We start from the raw sequence: 19,327 nt of genomic DNA on the forward strand, positions 1-19,327 counted from the left end.
CCTGTCAACAGCCACATCCTGTGCTGCTGCTGGGTTCCGCTATGGTTAAGGGTGCTCATCGTGACACAGCACCGCAGGGTATTTCACCGCCCAAGGGGGTCACACATCTTAAAAGACAGAACTAACCCCTCACCCCAAGAGGCCCAGAGCCTGTCCTGTCTCCTGGAGCCTCATCAAGGTGGGAGGGTGAGAGGTGAGGCCACAGAAGGGAAACAAGCCTGACCTGCAGATGCCTGCATGGTGTGCATCAAACTGAAGACTTAAGGGAAAGGTACAAGAAAATTTGAAGCACAGGCCCAACAAAAATGCCGCTGCCCCATTTACTATGCACTCTGCATGGCTGGGGACAGGAGGGGCCTCTGAGAGACTCGGAATGGAGGGCTTTAAATGCAGTCATGGCCTCCCTCCCCAGGCCTCGTACGCTGCATTTCCAGCCAGCCAATACAGGGGTCTCACGCCCATCAGAGGCAGGGAGCCCCTGCTCCTAGCATAAGTGTATTGTTTGAACGGTTCTTCTTTTAAAAATGAAAATGAAAGGTCAGAGGAAATAACTCTGGTATGGAAGGTAGAGGGAGGATGAGCCTTGCCCATGGCCCCCTCCTTGCAGTGACCTTCCCCTACCTGGGAGGCAAGGAGCTCAACCCCCAGTAATCCAAGAGCCCAACCAGGCTCAGAGGAGAAGGCAGAGAAGCCAAGTGGGCCTGGTCTGCTAGGAACCCAAACCCCACCCAGCCCCTCTCCACCAAGTCTGACTCTGCTCCACCACCTCCAGCCTCAATTCCTGGACCTGGTCCTTGCCTTGCTCAGACTCATTTTCCCAGCCTGCAAAATAGGGTGTGACCTGGCCCCCGGGGTGACAGGAGTGGGACCACCTGGTGGAGACCTTAAACCGATGCCTGGGAGCTCATGAACGCTGCCTAGGAGGAGGCTCAATACCTCATCCTACACCCCACCCCAAGTCCACAGCACCCAGGATACCTGCACCTGCCACCCCTACCCGCCACCCACCAGACTCCAACAGGATGGCCTGCATCCCTTCTCTGGGCCTGGAAGGCCAGCAAACACTTTGGGCTGGGCCCATTTTCCAGATGAGGAAACTGAGGCCCACAGACTTTTGAAGGCCCCAGGTGTACACTGGCAGGGCCCCCACCAGACCTTTCTACAGGACTTGTGACACATAGCCTAGATGGGGCAGGAAGGTGGCACAGCATCAAGGGACTACAAGGGCTTCAGTCTACCCATCTTCTAAGGATATTCCATGAAACCACCAGCTGGCTCCAGAGACCACATCCCCTAACCACTGCAAACCCAGCCTCTGCTCACACTCCTCACTGCACCCTCCACAGCCTGGAGACCCCTGCACCCCCTAGCTGGGCCCCCAACAGTCCCTCCCCACACTTGGTGTCTAAGAGGCAAATCCCACCTCCTCCATCCCCTGCTGAAAACCCTCACAGACACCCAGTTACGCCAGTATACCCTTCCTAGGACTGGTCCCCGAAGGGGACCACCCCCAGCTATCCTTTCCTTCCAGCCCTGCTGCCGGGCCCCGTCCACTTGCGGCCCCCCTCAGACACTGGATGCTACACTTCCCCAGCCTTCCTTTGGCTGGACCCCTGCACCCCTCAACATTTGGTGCATTTTTTTCTCTGTACCCTGCATGACACTATCGTTTTTACTATGTACAAATAAATCTCAGAGGAGAGGAAAAACAACAGAAAAAACAAAGGGAATGGATTTGATGCAAGCAAGATACAAACCAAAAGCAAACCCTATAGGCTCACTGGACAGTAGAGAGGCAGACCTGCCCATCAGGTATTCGCCCGACACTCCCAGCTCACTCCCCAGCCCCAGGCAATGCTCTCTCCCACCCCTAACACACAGGGGGTGCATGGCCTGACCTAGACAGCCTGTCCTCCCAGCCCATGCCTCCCACAGCCTGCCTGGCCAGTGGGGGTGAGAAAAATCCTTGCTTGTTAATCTTTTATCTGGAATCTTGGACCACAGGACCATCCCTCCCATCCTCCTTTCTGGAGCCGACATGGCCCCCAAACCCTGACCTCACCCGCTGAGACCAGGTAAATAAGTTACCTTTTATGCTGGCTGTGACTGTGGACAATAGGTACAGTGGGGAGATGGGGGGAAGCAGGCCACTGGACCAGCCCACTATGGGCCTGGGTCCCTGTGGGACTAGAAAGTCGCTTCTGAGTCTCAGTTCTGAGTCTCAGTTTCCCCAAGTGGAAAGAGGAACCCTCAGGAGGAATTTCTCAAAGAGAAATTAAAGAGTGACATGTACAGAGGTACTCTATGGAGAGTGGGACCCCCCAAGATCCCAGCAGTGGGGACAGCCACATGCAGAAGGCCCATGCCCAGGTCATGTGTCCTGAGGCAGGTGCAGGGTTCAGAGCTACTGCAAGCCTGGCCCTTGGCTATGGTCCAGACCTGGGTCTCCCAGGCACTTCCCTGACAGCAGGTCAGCTCACACACCCAGAATATATATTCTCCTCCACAACATAACCAGGTAAATTCCAAACCAGGAAGAGCGCACTTCCCCATCCCCCCAAATCTCTCAGGGGAGAACATCGAGGCTCCAGGGAGCCTCGTTCATCCAGCAGCTCTGCCTGTACCATGGTGGGAGGCCAGAGCTGGGCCTTAGGGGCACATAAGCCACATTTAGATTCCCACCTACACCCTCTGGGCTTTGGTCTCCTCCATGAAATGGGCCCAGGGCTGGCCCAGTGGCTGGGCGGCAGGAGTGAAGTGAAGAGGATGTCCACAGAGCACGTCCTCACCCACCCAGCAGTCCTCCTGCTGCCCCCTTTCAGGGGCATGGGGGAGGGTCACCTCTGGCCACTGGTCTTCCTCTGGCAGGGCCGTGTTCCTGGACAATCCCTCCATCAGGGAGTGCTGGAGCTGCCCTGGGAACAGGGCCAGAGACAGGCCAGGGGCCTAAGGGCAGTGGGAGGGTGGCCTCCCAGTCAGCCATTCAGAGCAAGGCCATAAAGATTTAAGGCCTTGCTCTGAGCCAGGCTTCCCCCACCTGCCTCTCCCCGGTCATCATGCATGGGAGATGAGGGGAGAATCCTAGGACTCTGTGTCTGACTGGACTCTCATACCTCCTCTAGGAAAAGTAGAATAATGTGCCCATTTTACAGATTGCAGGAAAAACACCCATCCCATTGCTGTGTTTTACACAGTGCCAAACTGTCTCTAAAGACCCCCACACCCATCACTTCACTGCCCCACAAGGAGAGGTGGGTGCACATTTCAGAGCCCAAGAGACTGGGGCCATGGGGCAGAGGAGTGGATGAGTCAGGACAACAGCATTACCTTGGAGCAGAACCATGCACGGGTGGGTGCACTGGACCCTCCCTGGCTCCCCCTGGCCTGTCCACAAGCCTGGGGCAGGTATACAGGACCCACCACTTAGCACATGGAGAAACTGAGGCACAGAGATAAAGAGACACACCACAGGTCATTGTGTGTGTGGGGGTCCAACCCTAAATTCCTGGGAAGGACTCAAAGGCTGGGACCCACAGGGCTCACATCTGGGAGGAGGCTGAAGAGCAGCTGGTCAGAAGCAGGACTGGGGCCAGGCCTGGCAGGCCAGAGGGCAGGAACTGGATTCTGAGACCCTCTTTCCCCCAGGAGACTCCTCTGAAAACAGCCTTTTGTATGTAGTCAGGACCTCCCCTTCCCTGTCCTTGGCTGACCTTGGGCAGATCCCTCCACCTCACAGTGGACACTCACCTCCCCCAAGCAGTGCTGCACAACTTGCACACACATTGTCCTCTTCACACACGGGGCAAAACACCAAATTCAGGATTGGGCATCAGGCTGCCCGAGGGAGTCAAAGAAGATAAACCGACCCCACCACACCAGGGGCAGTATCAGGTCTTAGCTTCCACACCACCAAGCCACATGCCTCTGCTTTGTGACTTACTTCCCTGGGCCTGTTTCCCCATCTGAGAGGAAGCCAGCATTCCCCCCAAGGTGGCAGGTGTCACTGTTTTCAGCATGACTGACTGCATCCCGGGTGTGTGTGTGTGTGTGTGTGTGTGTGTGTGTGTGTGTGTGTGTGTGTGTGTGTGTGTGTGTGTGTGTGTGTGTGTGTGTGTGACCTGTGCCAGCCTGCTCTTTCAGGCCCAGCTTCCACTTGTGCAATTCAGCGCCTGGCCTGGGGCACAGGTGTGCAAAGACCCTGAGGTTTAAGGGGGAGCGGGCAGTGTGCCCTAAAGTGAGCCTCCAGGAACATCTGCGGCTCAAGGTCTGGCTTTATCTTTGTTTCTAAAAGGGTTAGATTTTAGACGCATTCATGGAGCAAGGCCGACATTCGAATCCGGGGCTTCAGCTGCAATCCCCCTATCCGAACAAGGCAGGAAGGTGAACCCCCTACAAAACAATCTCGAAATCAAACACTGAAGATAACAGCCAGCCCACCCCTTCTTCCGGAGACCCCGGAGCCTCACCGCAGGCTCGGCTGCAGCGGGACCTTGAGCAGTTCATCCCCTCTCCCAGGTTCAGTTTCCCCGCCTGTGAAGTGGGGCTGGGGAGCTAGCTGAGGATCCAGAACACCTCCCTAGGTGAGGCCAGTTTCGATTTCCCCACGTCTGTCACACCGACAGCCCCCGCAGTGAGGCGGCCCCCACTGGGAAAAGGCGCGCACCTGGGTTGGCGGGCAGCTGGACGCCGCCGCCTGGTTTCTGGCCGCTTGCCGCTGGGCTTCGGCTCCGCTGTGGCGCCTGCTGGGCGGACGGAGAGCGTCGGGGAGGTTTGTCCTCCGACTTTGCGCCTCACCGCGGCAGTGCCGCACCCACCACCCCCGCGCAGGGCTGTGCACCCCGCGCCTCAGCTTCCCCGTCTGAGAAATGGGCGCAGAGCCCCGCTCGAGGTCTGCGGCCTCGGCCCTCACCTGTGCAGTTTCCCGGGGCGGGCGTGGCGTCCCCCATGCGCCCCCCAGGCCTCGCCCTGCGGCTGAGGGTCGTAGCCTCCTCGTGCATCCCTGCGCGCTCCGCGGCGTTCGGCCAGACTGCAGCGCAGGGGCCAGCGGGGGCGGGGCCGCCCGGTCACGCCCATCCAGGGTTGAGGGCGGGGCCGACCCCGCAGGAACCCAAATCCCCGAAGGGCGAAGCCAGCAGAGCGGGAAGTCTCGCTCCAGGGCTTTGCGTAGGTGTTGACCTCTGCCCCTGCGCCTCCGACCACCAGGGCCCCCCACAGACCAGGTGTTCTCGGTGAGTAGCACATGTGAACCCCATCTGCGTCACTGTGGGTCAGGCCCTCTGTGGTGGGTGTCGATATTGTAGGTCCTCAGTGAGGGACCCCCGAGTCGTGGGGGGCAGGATTCAGACCTCCAGGGTCTGGCCCTGGCCTCACACACCCCGGGGGCCTGCCCTCTCCTTGCTCCTCCTACCCAGCTCCCTCTGAAGGGGCCCCTGGCTAGGCTCAGGGCTGCGGCCCGCCCCTTCCTCTCCCTAGGACCCCGCCCAGCCCAGGCGCAGCACCCCGCCCAGGCCCAGGCAACCACTGAGGGAGCTCTAAGACAACAGACTCAATAGACGCGCCCCCCCACCTCCCCGGCCAGAGCATCTCAGGGCAGCTCCTGATCAGGTGACCAGCCCTGTAGAGCTGAGGGCACGTAAGTGGAGGATTCCTTGGTCTATCTTCATTTGCAATCCTCCTCTAATAATGGATCCTTATGTCTATCTTGGTCTACACTATCTATTCTAATGGTGGATCCCTGGATCTATCTTGATCTCCACTACCTAGTATAAAGGAGACTCCCTGGGTCTGTCTTGGTCTGCACTTCTAGATTAATGGTGGATCACTGAGTTTATCCACCATTAGACTAGGTAGTGGTGACCAAGATAGACATATGGCTCCATCATTAGACTAGGAGTACAGACCAAGATAAATCCAGGGATCCATCCTTAGAATAGGTAGTGGAGAACAAGAGAGACACATGAATCGAACATTTGAGTACAGACCAAGATAGATACAGGGATCCTCCATTAGACTAGGTAGTGGAGACCATGATAGATCCGGGGGTGCACCATTAGCATAGGTAGACCCAGGGATCCTCCATTACTAAGTAGTGGAGACCAATATAGACACAAGGATCCACTATTAGATTAGGAGTGCAGGCTAAGATAGATCCAGGAATGCATTATTCGACTAGGAATGGAGACCAAGGTAGACACTGGGACCCTCCATTAGACTAGGTAGTGGAGACCAAGATAGATCCAGGGATCCAACAATGGGCTAAATAGTGGAGACCAACCTAGGCACGAGGATCCACTATTAAACTATGAGTGCGAACCAAGATAGACCCAGGGATCAAACATTAGACTAGGAGTGAATACCAAGATAAATCCAGGGATCCACCATTAGGCAGTTAGTGACAGAGAGAACAACTGATGCAAGGCCTTGAGATCTTAATTCTTTGGAAACTTGAGGTATAGCCAGAAGTCCAGTGTGGTCACCCTGCAAGTCTGTGAGGTGGCCCAGCTGGACAGGCCTGGCTCTGGAGTGCCTGGCAGGTGGAATCGAAGAGGTGGGTGTCTTGTGGGACAATAGAGCAGGGTTCCAGCAGGCCAGCCCCTCCCCACCTTTGCTTTTGTAGCCTGATAGAAGCTGATGTTCAGTGCGATACATAAGAGCCCTGCCCTTTCCTGGGTCAGAGTTGTTTCACCCCGTAATATCTAATTCCCACGTCAGACTTGGGGGTCACACATAATGACTTACTTCATTTCCCTTGATGTGAACCAAGCATGTATGTCCCATCTGCCACATCAGGAAGCCAGGTGAATCCACAGGGCCCATTGTGATCTGCCCCCTTCAGACCACACTCAGGGACATGGGACCCCAGAATTCCCTACCACATGGCCCCATGCCCACCTCTGGGGTCTTGTGACCTTCTCATTGGCTCTGGTCTTTTGTGCACACCACTGTACCCAGGACAGCTGCCTGTAGGTGTATGAGCAGGGCTGGGAGGGGAGGTCTGGTGTGGCCCTTGAAACTACAGGATAGAGCTGGTGGAAGCTGCCTGTAGGCTGCCTACAACACCACATGCTGGCCCAGGCCTGGTATGTGTATGCATCCTGGGGCTGCTGTAATGAGGTACCACAGACTGGTACTTTAGGACTACAAAAATGTGTAATCTCAGGGTTCTGGAGGTCAGAAGTCTGAGATCAAGGTGCTTTCTAATGCCTGAAGGCATTAGAAAGGGTCTTCTCCACGCCTCTCCCCAGCTTCTGATAGTTTCTTGGCTTGTGGCAGCATCATTTCAATTTTCATACAGCTGTTTTGTCCCTTTGTGCATATCTGTCTCTGTGTCCAAATTTCCCCTTTTTTATAGGAATGCCAGTCCTATTGGAATAGGGCCACCCTAATGACCTCACTTTAACTTGATTGCCTCTATAAAGACCCTATTTCAAAATGAGGTCATGTTCTGAGCTACTGGGGGTTAGGACTTAATCACTTGAATTTTGGGAGGACACATTTCAGCCCATAACAGCCTATAACATAACAAGAATGAGACAACATGTTTTCTTGGCCATCTGTGGCATGGTTGCATGTTCTGGGTATTCAAGCATGTGGCGCTGGCCTCCGTTTGTACCGTTAGGGAACTGGTGGTGGCCTGAGACTTCTGTCATATGCCACAGGAAACTATACACCTCGTTATACCTCAGAACACCCACTTGTGTCAAAGACATCTTCAGAAGCAGTGGAAGGCACTGGGTTTGGTTCTGGAGGTGGAAACTCAGTCAGTATGAACCTTGATCTGGATCACCCCATCTACCTTTTCTGGGGCTTCTTGGAACAGCGTGCTCCTGGAGAGCACCAGCAACACCTACCATGAGTAGGGAGGGAAACTGAGGCTGGGGAGGCGAAGGCACTAGTCTACCACAGACTCAGACTGCTTGGGCCACCACCTCGCCCCCCATGCATGTCAGGGATCGCGATTCTGACAGGCATCCTGTGCCTGAGCGTTAGTATTCTCATCTGAGGGATAGAAAAGATCCTGCCACCCTCCCAAGGTGAGGGAGACTGTGACATGGTCAAGGATGGAGCATCTCCTGAAAGCTGGGTTACACAGGCCCTACCAGTGTTTGGACTTGCTGCCATCCCTATCTGCCCCCCAGCTCTCCAAGTCCTGGCCCAGACTGGGAGCAGTGCCTGTGCTATGCCAGGCTGGTGTCTCCTGGCCCTCAGGCCTTGGCCACCTACTCAAGGAAGCCCTCCCTAATGCCCTTCCTGGACAAAGCCATGACCTCAGGCCTGTGAAGCAGATAGGACATATGGCTCCCTGGTGGAGGCAATGGCAAAGAAGCAAGAAGAACCCAGCAGAGACACTTGAGGAACTGACCGAAGCCTTCGCCTCTCTGCATTTGGGGGTCCAGCCCCTACCCCGTTACCTCTTCCCCATCTGCGTTGGTATCTGGGAGCACACAGTATGCCCAAACAAACATTTGTTGAATAAATGAACTGGTAGGAAGGAACCAGGGAGGTTTGTGAAGGGGGAGGGGTTTGGAAGCTCTGGGTCTTGGTGTTCTGCTCTATAAAATGGGCTTACACACATGCTACCAGAGACTTTGAGGGGATGATGAAGATCTGGCTTGGGGGTCTCCTCTTCCCTCAAGGCTTAGCCTGTCCCAGAGAGCCTTCCTCAACTTGATTGTCCTGACACAGTGTCCACAGGCCATGGTGGCAGGGTGGCGGGGAGGCGTTGGTCATTGGTGTGTTTCCCTCAAATTGGATAATCACTTTAGAAATGTAAAATGCTTTTTGTTTTTCTTTAAATGTTCTTCATTTTTTCCACCACTCAATATAAAAATAAGATTTTTATCCTAAAAACCTCTAATAAAGGACCAAGTCCAGAAAATTCCATCCCAAAACAAGAGTCAGGGAAGCAGGGTGGTCTCATGGGCTTTGCCTCTTTTTTTAAAAGAATTATGTTTTTAAATTAAGAGCGATTATTTTAAAAAGTAATCTAAACTTGTAGCTCCAATGAGCTGGGTATTTGGGGAGGGAATTTTCCCAAAAATATTTTCTGCCAGGCTGTTTGGCATCCTCCACACACACTAGTCCTCTGGCTGCTCCACAGGAAAGCAAGAGCTGGTCCTCTTCTATAGGGAAACCCTGGCTGGAAACCCACTCCCCACCAGGGCCCAGGCTCTGACCACTGGGATGTCCTCCCTGGCCCTAGGTCTGTACAAGTGAGGCTTTCCTTGGCTTTCAGGAGGGAGACAGGTGAATCACCCCAGGTGACATCAAGCCACCACCCACAGATTCACAGTGATGGCTTGGAGACATGTAGCAAGGAAGCTGGAAGGAGGCAGGCCTATGGGCTATATGCTTTCCTAGGTGGGCAAAAGCAGGTGATGGATTCACAGAACAGATAGGACCAGGCCCTCCTGAATGCCAGGCCTGCTCAGCAGCCAGGACACAGGGGCACAGGAGGGACAAAGGCTGATGGGCTGCTTCCAGGGCTCCTCCTCCACCTCTGGGCAGCCAGACTATGGGTCAGTTTTTCCTGCCTCTTGACTCTTCTCTGAGTTGTCTGAATTGTTTACAATAAGCATGAATCTATTCTCTCATCAGAAAGCAGAAAACTCATAAAGATTTTAAGGGTGGGATACATGTAAATGATAACACATATTTACAGGACAGTTCTGAATTCTACCTGTCAGAAAAGATATTGACTGGCCCCTCATTAGAAGATGGGGAAGCTGAGGCTCAGAGAAGTGGAACTGTCCCATCTAAGGCCATTTGCCAGCTAGGATGATGCCTCATGACTGTGGTCTGAGGGCTCACTCATAATGATAGGGTTTGGCTGTGCCCCCGCCCCTGCCGGGTGGGGGCAGGGGTATGTTTTCACAGCCAGAAGTTTTCCTAGGTAAGCCTTGGGTAAGAACTACATAGGTGGGTCCAGGGCAATCCAGAAGCTTAGTGGTTATGAGCCAGTTAAGCTTCTTTGATGCCATGCACCTGTGCAGCCAGCTTGGAGGGAGCCTGAGTCCCCAGTCACAGAAGTATGAGAGCCTGCCTCCCCCTGCCTAACACAGACCCTGTGGCCTCTTGGCCCTCAACAGCCCCTCAGGCTCAGGGCATTTTAGCTACTTCTGCAGCCTGCTGGTTGACTTTGGGTAAGCCCTGCCCCCTCTCTGGGCTCCTGTCTCCTCCCCACCTCCTCCCAAGCCACACCTGCTGAGGCTATAGCTCAAGGGCACCTCAGAGGCCCAGGCTTGCGACCTGGCACATGCCTTGTGGGAAGGCATTCCCTGGGCCTCCTAGGGGGTGGTCTCTCACAAGGCCTGGAAGCCTGGCCAAGGCCATCCGCATGGACAGATTGGAGAGACCTGGCCTGGGACAGGTGCTTGGAGGGCTCCCATTTCACAGATGGGGAGTCTGAGGCCTGGGGAAAGGGTCTGTCCCTAGAAACACAGCTCATCCCCAAGGCCCAGCCTCTGCGGCCTGACATTCTGGCTCTCTGTGCATCTCAGTTTTCCCAAGATGGGCATGTTAGCACCCCTCATACCAGGGCCAAAGGAAGGATGAGATGTACAGTGCAAGTCCAAGTATGTCCAGCATGTGAGCCCCATAGTCAGGGCTAGTAGGAAAGTCAGGACAGCAGAGAGCAGGAAGGGGCTGCTCTGAGTCCTGCAGGCTGTATATCTGCTCTCACCTCCTCACTCCCTGTGCTGACAGCTGTGCTTTTCCAGTAATCATCAGGAGCGCTTTGCTGTCCCCGTTTTACAGGTGAGAAACTGAGGCTCAGGCCTGTGAGACACACATTTGCTAAGTAGCTGCTTTAGTCAGCTGCAAAGGATAGAAATCCAGTGTCAACCCAGAGGAGATGGCTGCTGGCAGCTTCAGAGTTCGGAGGGAAGTCCTTGAAGCTCAGGATCCCAGAGCAGGGGAGCAACTCTTTCAGCATCCCAACACCTCATCCCAGAGATGCACTGGACCATGGGTTCATCCCTGGACCAATCGCTGTGCCAGGCAGAGGCACTCAGTGAGCCAGGGTTCCAGGAACCTGTGGCTGCATAACCACAGATACTGTTTACAACAGCAACAGTCATTTCTGCTCATGAATCTGCAGTCCGGGCAGGGCTCAGCACCTTGGCTCTGATCCACAGTGAGGCTCCACTGGAAAGGCATCCCAGAGCATTGGCACCTCTCTACAGGGCTGCTATAGCTTCCTCATGGCATGGTGCTGTCTTCTAGGAGCAAGCATTCCTTAAGACAGGGAGTGGAAACTGCCTGTTTATCCAGGCCTTGGCCTGGAATGTCACTTCTATCGGATTCTATTCATCAAGCAGCCATGGAGCTCAGGTTCAACGAGTGGAGACAGACCTCACCTTTCATAGGGAGGATCCTCAGCAAATTTGAGGGCCACAAGCACTAGGCCAGACTCTTCTTGGGTGTCTGATATGCACCTGCACACTAGCAAGCCATTCCAGATTAGAGAGCTTAGATCAGATTCAGACCCCAAAAGCAGTTGTGACCTTACTGAGTTCTGATAAAACATGCACAAGCGGATGCAAACACAGGAGGACTGGAGGATACTAGTGCATGGTGTTAAGTGCTGACAGGGGATACAAGTAATGTCTGTGTTTTTGATGCTTGTCCACATTTTCTGAACTGTTCAGAGTAATGTACACTCTCTTCGTCTGGCCTTGGGCTGTAACGATGCTATCTGAGGGCAGGTGGGCAGAGCCTATAACCAGAGACAGGGTCATCTCTTATGTACCCACGTGTGGAGTCCTGATTATGGTGCCCAGGAGTCTTCCTTCCCATCGAGACCCAGCTCAGCCCAGGTGGTTCCAAGCTCATGTAGATCTTGGATATTGCTGTACTCTTTTCTCCCCTGTCCTCTGTACCCCCATGGTCCCGGTCCTCCTGGAGACCACCTTGTTCTCAGCTCCTTTGAGAGGCTCAAGGAGGACCAGGGGAGGCCAAGGCTAGCCCATCTGGTGAAGGCCAAGACGCTGAGGGTGCTGCACAGGCTGGATCTCTTTGTATCTCTGTGCTCACTGGGGCCCCTGTGCAGCAGACAATCTGTCAACTGAACACTGTGACCCTCTGTGGGGAACATGCCCCTTCAGCCTTCAGAGGACTGTGAGTGCAGAGGTCTTGCCTTCCCTTGCTGATGGCCACCACCTCTTAAAACCAGACTCAAAGGGTGATTAGGTTAAAAGGTCCCTGCCCAGCTCTTCCTTGACTCCCTCTCTTATTCCATCCAGTCATCAAATACCTGCTCCTGCCTGGCTCTGTGCCCCATGCTGCTGACCTCTGTGATCTCTTGGGTCCACAGGGCCCAGGAATAAAGCCCTCAGTTAAGCTGACTTTCCTTGCAGTCTACCCAGCCCTGTGGCTCTCCTCGTGCTTCCACAATTCACTCAGGTGCCACTGCTTCCAGGAAGGACTCCTTGCCTACCCAGGCTGGCTTGAGGCAGACCATAGGCTTGCGACTCCTTCTCTCCCACCCAATAGACAGATTGTACCTGGAGTGCAGGAACCACACCTTGTTCATCTCCTTGGCCCCAGAGCCCAGCACAGGCTGAGCACAGGGCAGGTGTCACTAACTGTTTGAGGAATCTGAGAACGAGAGATGGTACAGGTAGAAAATGTTGGTGACACCGTGGGCAAACTCCTGCTATTCCTTTCTCTCCACTCACCAAATTGAGCTGTGGATCAGATTGTGGAATTTGGCATCAGTGACCTTAAGCTCAAACCCTGGCACTGCTGTGGTGACTTTGGGCAGGTCGTCTGTGACAGATGCTGCCTGTGCCCACCATGTCTCCTCTGCTAAGCTCACTCAGGGCCCTAGGCCCAACTCCCAGCTGCCTGAGTCTCCCTCTGGGGTCTTGTGTTAGTCATGTCTTTTATTTTCTATGTTCTAATGCTTTGACACAGGCCAGGCTGACCCTAGAGGGATGGCCTCCAAGTCCTAGAGAGAGTAAAGCAGTTGCCATGAGCACATCTTTCATATGCAAACCAACACATCCAGAGCCAACGCCACAAGACCAGTGTCCACCCGCCCTAGTCACCCCAGGGCCAGGTACCAGACAGCTAGCCTCTGTGCCCTGGTCCACTAAAATGATTCAAACTGGCCAATCCTAAGCCTGCTCACGCTGCTCACTGGTTCCTTCCTATGGAAACCACAGTAAAGGCTCTCACCACATGTCCCCCTGTCCCTCTGCCTCCTGAGCAAACCTGGTGCTTCCCTGTGTGGCCCTACATGGTGCAGTGTGCTCCCAGCCCCCTGGCCCCTCAGGCAGGTTAGCTCTGAGGTGCTGGTCCTATACAGTGAGAAAGCTGGGCCCTGGGGCTCTCCTGTTGAATATAAACGGTCACAGAACATCAACATCAGACAAGGTCACTCTGAGACAAAAAACCAATCAACTGTACCTATCCTGGTGATATAAATGGCTGCTGCTTTGTTACCAACTACAGCTTTTGCTTCCCTTCATTCCTTATACTTTCTAATAAAACTTATTGATACTCAAACATAGAACAAGCCCCACTTCCTAACAGCATCCAGTCCAGCTCTGCTTCTTTGAACCTCTTCAAAATTGCCTTACATGAGCCCAAACCCTACTCAAGTCCTCCCTAACACCATTGCACTGAGACGCCTTACGATTTCGTGTGGCAAGTGTTTCACCTCACCTCATCATGGCAGGTCTAAACGACCCCGGCATCATCCTGGGGTCTCTGCTGGGACAGGGTGAGTGGCACACAGGCTTCCCCTACAGCCAAGCTTCAGTTGCCTCCCGACCTAAGTTGCTTGATACCACACTCTGTGTATCAGTGTCCTGGGGCCACTACAACAAAGTATCACAAATCAGGAAGCTTAAAACAACAAATGAGTCCTTGGCCTTCCTTGGCTTGTAGCTGCACCACTGCAATTCCTCCTCCACATTTCTGTGTGTCCTTGCCCTCTTCTTTTTTTTTTTCTTTTTTTATATTACACACTTTAAATATATGTAGTTTATTGTGCATTAATTATACACCAATAAATCAGTTCAATAAATCATTAAATTATTTTGCAATTTTCCTGCTTCTGTCTTGAAAAAATAATCTGGAAATATTATACCTCCAAAATAATAGAGAAATATTTAGCAAGTCTTTCCCTCTTCTTATAAGGACACCAGTGATTGGATTTAGGGACCACCCTAATGCAGTAGGACCTCATCTTAACTAATTACATCTGCAAAGACCTTCTGTCTTGGTCACATTCTGACATTCCAGGTCGACATGAATTTTGGTGGGGGACACTATTTAACCCATCATAATCTACCCTTTGACCCCCTCAAAAGTCACTTTGGTCCCACTTTCAAAATATATCCACCCCATCCCAACATCTCCCAAAGTCTTAACCCATTCCTAAAGGGAGAAAAAGGAAGGAACGAAGGAGTCACTGGTCCAAAGCAAGTCTGAAGCCCAGCATGCACATTCCAGTAGATTTCAAGGCCTGCAAATAACCCTTTGTGGCTTGATGCTCTGTCCTTTGGGTGCATGAAGGTGGCCCTGCTCTCTGGGCCTTTGGCAGCAGCTGCATCCCACGTTCTCTGGTCTCTGCCTCTGCATTCATGGCTCTGCCCTCCAAGCCATTCTTTCTTCACTTCATTTCATCTCTGGGCCTCTCAATCTAGACTGGCAGAGTTTCCACTAATGTAACAGTCTCAAAAGCCTTGTTGGTCTTCTGCATAATTCACAGGGAGCTACACCATCAGGTAAGAGGCTCCACAGATCTTTCCTGAATAGCCCCATCTCTCTTCCTGCATTCCGCTGAGATGGTGGAGTATACCCGCAAGTCACAGATTTAATCTCTTCAACAGTAGGTTCTCCCACAACATCTTTGGTGCTGTCTTTAGACCACACTTTCTGAACAGTGAATTTCCTAATTTTAACAGGCTGAGGACTTCCCAAATCAAGTGCTGGTTCCCTTTGCTTAACAGTTCCTTCTGCAATTTATATCTTTCCTCTCAGATTTTACTACAAGCAGCAAGGAGAAACCAGGCCATATCATTCATATGTTGCTTAGAAATTTCCTCAGCTAAATATCCAAGTTCATTCCTTACAATTTCTACTTTCCACTCAACACTAGAATACAATTCAGCCAAGTTTCTGCTGCTTTATGGCCTGTCCTCTGGTTTCCAATAATTGGCTCTTCATTTCCATCTGAGACCTCACCAGAAGCACCTTTCATGTTCATACTTAATACCAACATTATGTTCATGACCATACATGTATTCTCTGAGACAATAGAAACTTTCTCTACATTCTCCTTACTCTTTCTTTTCTTTTTTGGAGGTTCTTTTTTTTTTTTAATTGAAGTATAGTTGATTTACAATGTTGCATTAGTTTCAGGTATACAGCAAAGTGATTCAATTATACATACATATATATCTATTTTTTTCAGATTATTTTCTCTTATAGGTTACTACAAAATGTTGAGTATAATTCCCTGTGCTATACAGTAGGTCCTTTTTGTTTCTCTATTTTATATATAGTAGTGTGTATATGTTAACCCCAAACTCCTCATTTATCCCTCTCTCCCACTTTCCCCTTTGGTAACCATAAATTTGTTTTCTATGTCTGTAGGTCTATTTCTGTTTTGTATATAGGTTCATTTGTATCATTTTTTTTAGATTCCACATATAAGCGTTAACATATGATATTTGTCTTTCTCTGTCTGACTTATCTCACTCAGTATGACAATCTCTAGGTCCATTCATGTTGCTGCAAATGGCATTATTTTGTTCTTTTTTATGGCTGACTAATATTCCATTGTGTGTGTGTGTGTGTGTGTGTGTGTGTGTGTGTGAGTGTGTGTATAGATCACGTCTTCCTTATCCATTCATCTGTCAATGGACATTTGCATTGCTTCCATGTCTTAGCTATTGTAAATAGTGCTGCAATGAACATTGAGGTGCATGTATCTTTTGAAATTATGGTTTTCTCCAGCTATATGCCCAGGAGTCCTCACTTCATTTTGACCTCTCTCTCACCAGAATTGCCTTTATTGTCCATATTTCTACCAACAATCTCTTCAAGGAAATCTAGGCATTTTCTATCATGTGCCTCAAAACTCTTCCAGCATGTATACATTACCCAATTCCACAGCCACATTTTTAGGTATCTGTTATAGAAGCATCCCCCTTCCTAGTACAAAATCTGTGTTAGTTTTCTAGAGCTGTTGTACAAATTTCCAAATTTAGTGGGTTAAAACAACAGAAATTTATCCTTTCAAAGTTTTGGAGGCCAGGGGTCTGAAATCAAGATGTTGTCAGGGCCATGCACCCTCTGGAAGCTCTAGGAAAGGATCCTTCCATGCCTCTTCCAGCTGCTGGCCACTCTGGGTAAACTTTGGTGTTCATTGGTTCATAGCTGCAGCATGCCCATCTCTGCCTCCATCATCACAAGGCCTTCCCTGTGTGTCCCCTCCTCTTCTTATAAGGATACCAGTCATAGGACTTAGAGCCCACTCTATTCTCATCTTAACTAACTACATCCACAAAGAACTTATTTGCAAATAAAATCACAGTCTGAGGGTCCAGGTGGACATAGATTTAGGGTGGGGGATACCATTCAACCCAGGAAGCCAACTTGTGTGGGCTTTCTTCCCTTCTCTGCCTTATTCTCCATTCCCCTACTATTCTTCCTGTGTTGCCCCCCAAATAAACTCCTTGCATTCAATCCGTGTAGCAGGATCTGCTACTGGGAGAAAACTACCGAAGACACAGACCCCCTGCTGTGAGCCAATGGGGACCCACCTAAGACATGCCTGCCCCCACCCTGTGAGCTACTGGCAACCCATTTAAGACATAACTCCTGGTGCTGAGCTACAATGTCCCCCTCTGTGAGTGGAGTGAAGATAATGGCCCTTTCCTCTGAGGTTTTGGGAGCACAGAGGAGAAAATGCCATAGGGCTCTGGGTTTAGGACCACACACAGGGAATGGCCACTCCCTACTTCTGGGAAGTGGGGTGCTTTGGGAATGACCCCAATATTTTTCCTTGAAGTGGATGGGCTGCTCTTTTGTCAGTTTTCCAGTGCCCCTTGGGGGCAGATGTTGTTCTGGGGGGATATAATGTGCTTTCTGAGTTCTGATAGGGCACAAGGAAGTGGAGCTCCCTCTCCAAGATGGAGATTCATGGGATGGTGGCATGTGCATTTTGAGCGGGCAGAACTGGAGTGCTTGAGACCAGGTTCCCGGGGCAGGCCTGGCCCTGGCAGGAAATGGAAGATTTTTGTCCCTCTCAGGGATACTGCCAGCCTGGATTCTGCTGGGGAGAGAGGGTCAAGGCAGGACTTTTTGGAGGGTGCAGGCTGGTCCCTGCAGATGGGGTCTGTGGGGTGGGGCAGGGCCATAGAAGAAATCAGACTCCAGATGAACTGTATTCTCTCATGGCTGCTTTAGGTGAAGTCAGAGTTGGGTTTCTTCCTGCCTCTGTTCTCCCATCCTGGTTTGGGCTCCCCGGGAGGCCCTTCCATCCCGTTCCAGGATGGCCCCCCTCCACCCTCAAGCAGGGGACTATCTTAGGTCACTTGACCATCTTGGACCAACCCCAGCAGAGGGAGCGGGAGAGCTGGTCAGTGAACCTGTGCCACAGGAGGGCTAGCTGGAATCCTTCCCCTGTAACCTTCACTTTCTAGGATCTTGGGGCCAGATGGCCCACCCAAGTCACCAGCTCTTCTCCTTGGCAGGAAATTCCCTAGGCACTACCTGGTATTTGCCATCCTGCTGGTCAGAGAGGACCAAGTCCAGTTTGGGGACAGCACAGAGGAGCCATCAGGGAGGTAAGACAAGGCTGAGAGAGCAATGTGGGTGTGCCACCATCCTCAGGGATCCCTGGTATGCTCCCATCAGTGGGGGGGCCACTGAGGCCCAGCAGACAGCGGCTTGAGCACACCTGGGCTTTGAGGGAAAGAAATCTGCAGGCTGTGAGATGGCGTGGGTGCCATGGGACAATGGCTTCCTGGGGCTGCAAGGGCCTGCATCAGAGCTTTGTACCTGTGAGCAGGGCACCAAGCCCAGAAATTTGTTAGGTCAGCAAAACCAGGCCTGGTGGGCCTTGTGGCCAGGAGGGCGGGGGAGGCCAGCTTTCTAAGACGGAATATGCAGAATGTAGGGTGGGAACCTGGCTGCTCCCCATGGCCTGCCCTAGCTCCACCTACTTCTCTGGCCCTTTTTCTCTCTCAGTTTTCTCTCTTGTAAATGGGGGGCAGTGGTGGGTGTGGGAGGGTATGTGACCAGGGAGCAGCCTGGCCTCTTGTCACAGCTGGGTGCCTTGGGACCATCTGGAGCTCCTCGGATCACTTGGAGGACTTAGGAATACCTGGAGCCCCCAGGGGACACCTTGAGCCTCACAAGGACCATCTGGAGCCCCTGGGGACCATCCGGGGCCCCCTGAGACAAACTGGAGACCCTTAAGGATCCTTGGGGCCCTCGGAAACACCTGGAACCCCTCAGGACCACCTGGAGCCTCCTAGGACCCCCGGAGTCCCTCAGGGACCACCTGGGGCCCTCAAGATCACCTGGAACACCTTGTGACCACCTGGAGCCCTCTGGGACCACCAAGAGCCCATTGGGGACCCCACGACGAGGGGGAATGTGACTGAAAGGAATGAGCGGTGGGGGGTCCATAGTGCAGCTACCCTCTGTTGCCAGCTGGGCCTCCCAGAAGGATCATTCAGAGAGAGCTCGTCTGCAGAAACATTGCAGTGGCTCTTGAGGAGGTGAGCCCAGCCTCCTTCCTAGATGCCAAGCACCTGGACTAGCTGCTCACAGGGGCTTGGATTCTAGGGCCCTGTCAGACCCCAGGAGGTGGGGAGGCCCTTTGAGCATCTGGGGGATGAGGGCTAGAGCCCCGCAAGGCCTGGGCTCTGAGGCTTAGGGTAAGCAGGGACTTCAGGGGCTGATCCTGCCACTTCCATGTGCATAGTGGTCCGCTGTCCCTTTGGAGGGTGGTGAGGGATGGGCACAGGAGTACGGCGGACCCACCTGGGTCCAAATGCCCCTCTGCTGATTTCCTGGGGCATGGCAGCCCCTTTGGGTCTTGTGTGCTGGTTTCTGCAATGGGACCAGACATCTGAGGAGGAATTGGCTATATGTCCTGGAGACCTGGGGACCTCAGAGGAAGCAGGAGAGCACTGGGCCTTTATGATCTCAGGCAGCCTCTGTCTCTCTCTGAGCCTCGATTTCCCCATCTGTTAAAAGAGGATTCCAGACCCAAAGTGCTCTGGGGCTGCATGGCAAGAACAAAGTCTCTGAGCTTTCACCCAAGCTGTTGGCAAATATTAACTGAGCACACACTCTGTGC

At 52.6% G+C, this 19,327-nt stretch overlaps 1 protein-coding gene across 1 annotated transcript in view; it reads right to left on the reverse strand.

The window, feature by feature from the left end:
* SUSD3 (sushi domain containing 3) overlaps nucleotides 1-4,997 on the reverse strand; it is a 20,271-nt gene extending 15,274 nt beyond the window's left edge. Inside the window, exon 1 of the mRNA XM_007468163.1 lies at nucleotides 4,910-4,997. Coding sequence (XP_007468225.1) covers nucleotides 4,910-4,997 — 88 coding nt within the window. The remainder of the gene's footprint in view (nucleotides 1-4,909) is intronic.
* Between the last annotated feature and the right edge of the window lie 14,330 nt (nucleotides 4,998-19,327).

The sequence above is a fragment of the Lipotes vexillifer genome, unplaced genomic scaffold (genome assembly GCF_000442215.2).
Source record: "Lipotes vexillifer unplaced genomic scaffold, Lipotes_vexillifer_v1.1 scaffold466, whole genome shotgun sequence".
Classification (NCBI taxonomy): Eukaryota; Metazoa; Chordata; class Mammalia; order Artiodactyla; family Lipotidae; genus Lipotes; species Lipotes vexillifer.